This window comes from Bison bison, unplaced genomic scaffold, assembly GCF_000754665.1.
Source record: "Bison bison bison isolate TAMUID 2011002044 unplaced genomic scaffold, Bison_UMD1.0 scf7180017864371, whole genome shotgun sequence".
Taxonomy (NCBI): Eukaryota; Metazoa; Chordata; class Mammalia; order Artiodactyla; family Bovidae; genus Bison; species Bison bison.
In genome coordinates this window covers 7,596,407-7,599,692 of record NW_011494943.1, presented here as the reverse complement: position 1 = coordinate 7,599,692, position 3,286 = coordinate 7,596,407, and the positions used below count along the sequence as shown (strand labels likewise).

The window sequence follows — 3,286 nt, the reverse complement described above, 5'->3', positions numbered from 1 at the left end:
TGGGAAAGGTTTCCCTCTGTACCTCAAGTCTTCTCATCCGCAAAATGTGCCAACAGAACCACCTGGGGGTGTCGTGGTGAAGATTGGATGGGGGGGTGTACAGGGGGTGTCTCAGTAGTGCCGGAAGCACTCAGGGAAGGTTAACCACTGCTTGATTCATGGAACCGGGTCCTTGGCACCAGCCACCTGAGCACTGGGGGGCCGGGGTTGCAGGGGCGGCTGGAGGCAGCGGGGAGGCCTGTTTTTGGGGCTCATCTAGAGTGTGCGTGTTCTCACAGCTGAAGCCAAGGCCGCGGAAGCAGCTGCCAGCGCCTATTACAACCCGGGCAACCCACACAACGTCTACATGCCCACGGTGAGTGGGGCGGGCACATGCTGGAGGGGAACCCGCAGCCCCAGCTGCTGGTGTTCAGAGGCGGGAGAGACCTCTCCTTGTTCGGACGGTCCTAACGTGATCTTTCCTTTCTTCCTCAGAACCAGCCTCCACCACCTCCCTACTACCCCCCCGAAGATAAGAAGACCCAGTAGACCCCGCCACCCCATCCTCCTGCCTCCCTTCGCTCTCTCCTCCCCTCCCCTTGGGGCTGAATCGGGGTTGTGGGGTGCAATGGGAGGGCCTTGTCCTTCCTCCAGCTCTGATATAAAACAGTTATCAGGAACTCGCCTCGAGAGAAGGGGGAGCCCCTTGACTCGGGGCGGTGCCTCCCAGTTTCCCACGCAAGCCCGGAGCCCACCGGCTTCCCGCGTCGTCCCATGGTGGGGCGGGGGGCGCCCCCCGCCCCCGTCCCCATCCTGCTCTCGTAGCTTCTGCCCATGGAGGGACTCTCTGGCCACCTCCTCTGCCGCAGTCCAGCTCTCTGATTTTGTAGCTGCTTTACCCCCAGCCTCACAAGCCCTGCCCGCGCCCCTGCCCCCTGCCAAGCCCCACTCTCTTTCCGTCTGCCCTCGTCTGTGCTTGACTGAGGGCCTCCTGCCCACCGACTGTCCACCTGCATTCCATCCCCAGCCGGCCACTCACCTTCACACTAACATTCCTGTCGCTGCCTCGTCCTGGGTCTTCCTGTCGCCTCCGCTTTCGACGTTTGGGGTTTCCCACCAGCCGCCAGGGGTGGGTGGTCTGAGGGCAGCCATGGCTGGGGGCAGAGCCCTCTGCTGCCTCACTGTTTTTTCTGGAATTTGTTTCCGTTCACCTCTCCTTTCCCTCTAGAGGGGGCCTCTCGGACTGGAACTGGAGAATGCATATCCACTTGGGGGCTGCCGGGTGGGCTGGGAACAAGACCCCTGGGGCCCGGCCTGGACGTTGACCGTGAGCTCTTGCCAGCCCCTTAGCCTGCCTTCTTCCCTTTAAGCTTCGTACCTGGTTGGCAGTGTGTCCCCTAGATGCACTAACATTTTGCTCTCACTTGGTCCTGGACTGGCTGTGAAGAGAGGAGATGGTTATTTAGAGGATTCCCTATTTATTTGACCAAAAAAAAAATTCAGTTAATATATTAATGTGAAATAAATCCTGTTTGCACCTTGATTTGTTTGCTGAAAATGTGAACTAGTAAAAATGAAGTGACTGGACCCCTGTCTGGCTCTGTGTGGCGAGGGAGGCGCTCTTGGGAAGGAGAGCTGTCTGGCCTGCAGCCGGGCCAGGAGGGCGGGGAAGGCTCCTGTATGATGGCGTTCCCTCCCATGTGAGAGTCCCTTGTTCACTCGGCCCGTTTGGGCCTAGGATGCAGAGCCTCTCCTGTGTCCATCTCATGGGGGTTGCTCAGCAACAGTGTCCACCCACGGAGTGCCCCAGGGCCCAGCAGCTGCCTGGAGTGGGAGGCCTGGGACACAGGAGCTGGGCTGGATGGGTGTTTGTTCCACGCCCCTGGCTGGCATTGTCACTGCCCTGCCCTGAGGTGCCGGGTGGGTCTAAAGGGGGAGGCAGCCCTGGGGCCCTCCTTGAGAAGAGCCTCTGTGCCTGAGGTGGGAAGGGTGGGAATCGGCCACAGCCCACATCCAGGCCTGCACCCCCAAGGACCCTGACCTGGAGGGAGGTCCTGGATGTGCTGAAGCCCAGCCTAGCCTGAAGCATCAATTTTCCTGTGCCTTCTTGACCAAGTCACCTCCCCAGCCTCTTCCTTCTGGCCAGCCCTGCCCAGCAGCCCCTGGGCCTGGCAAAACCCTCTGCAAGGGCATTTGAAGAGGACGCCCTCCCTGTGGGGGCAGGGCCATGGGGCCGTCCCCGCCTGGCACAGCCTGGTCCCGTCAGCTCGGTGGAATGTCACCTGTGGGGCAGAGCAGGTTGAGCAGTTGGCTGGCCCCAGGGGGAGATGCCTCTCCGGGTCCCCACCCTGTGCCCTGCCCACTCCCCACCCCAACTCCAGGTCTGCAGCCCATTCTGGGGAAGCTGCGGGTGAGGACCGGCCAGGTGAGCCTCCCTCAGTCACCTGGGGGGCTGCTGTTCCCCTGCCCTCACGCCCCTCGCTGGATGGTGCTGGACAATCCCTGGGCCCCCTGTGTGGGAGGCTGCGGCTGGGCAGTCTGCCTCTCCCTGCAGTCCGCCCAGGTTCCTCCCAGCATCCCAGCCAGCCCCAGGGAGGAAGGTGCAGGGGCCAGGGGCCAGGGAGCCAGGGGCCCCCACCCCGAGGTGGTGAAACCCTGACCTGACCCTCCCCCGGGCCTGCCCTTCCTTCCCCCTCCCCTGGAACCGGGTGGCAGCCCTGGGCTCTTTGCATAACCCTGCGGCTTCGCTATCTTCCCCCAGGCGAAGGGGAAGGGCTGGGCTGTACACCATGGCTACGCTCTTCTCCCGGCCTCAGCGGCGCCCTCCCCTCATGCGCCAGGCCATCAAGATAAGGCGCCGCAGGGTCAGAGATCTGCAGGATACCCGGCCCCCACGGGCTCAGGAGGTAGGAGGGACCTCAGTGGGCAGCCCAGCAGGCCTGGGTGGGGCTCTGGGTACTGGGCCCCACCTCTTGCGGCTCTACTCCCCTCCCTGGCCCTACCCCAGCCCCGGGCAGAGCCTTTGGGTCAGCAGAACAGTTGTTCTCTGGGCTCCCCAGAGCCTCAGGCCCAGGGTCTGAGCCTCCCTGAGACCCCTCCCTCTGGTGGGCCCCCGCCCACGGCACCTGTCCCTACCCCTGCTGGCCGTCCTGAGCTCCTCCAGTTCCACGGGCTCCATTAGGCAACGAGGATCGCTGCTGTGGACTGGGCTTTGGGGGACCCCCTGAGCAGCCCCCAGGCCCGCTGGGCATGACCCCCAGTCTCCTACCTCGCTGCTGGGCCTCACTTCCGCCGCTGGGGTGCGGAG

The 3,286-nt window shown here is 63.5% G+C and overlaps 2 protein-coding genes across 3 annotated transcripts in view; both read left to right on the top strand.

Annotated features, from left to right (window-relative positions):
- WBP2 (WW domain binding protein 2) overlaps positions 1 to 1,566 on the top strand; it is a 7,819-nt gene extending 6,253 nt beyond the window's left edge. For both annotated transcript variants that reach the window (XM_010856183.1, XM_010856182.1), the window contains 2 exons: positions 279 to 355; positions 475 to 1,566. In XM_010856183.1, coding sequence (XP_010854485.1) covers positions 279 to 355; positions 475 to 528 — 131 coding nt within the window. In that variant the 3' untranslated portion in view covers positions 529 to 1,566. The remainder of the gene's footprint in view (positions 1 to 278; positions 356 to 474) is intronic.
- Positions 1,567 to 1,669: 103 nt separating this feature from the next.
- UNC13D (unc-13 homolog D (C. elegans)) overlaps positions 1,670 to 3,286 on the top strand; it is a 15,968-nt gene continuing 14,351 nt past the window's right edge. Inside the window, exons 1-2 of the mRNA XM_010856184.1 lie at positions 1,670 to 2,404; positions 2,741 to 2,885. Of these exons, the coding sequence (XP_010854486.1) occupies positions 2,769 to 2,885 (117 nt within the window). The 5' untranslated portion in view covers positions 1,670 to 2,404; positions 2,741 to 2,768. The remainder of the gene's footprint in view (positions 2,405 to 2,740; positions 2,886 to 3,286) is intronic.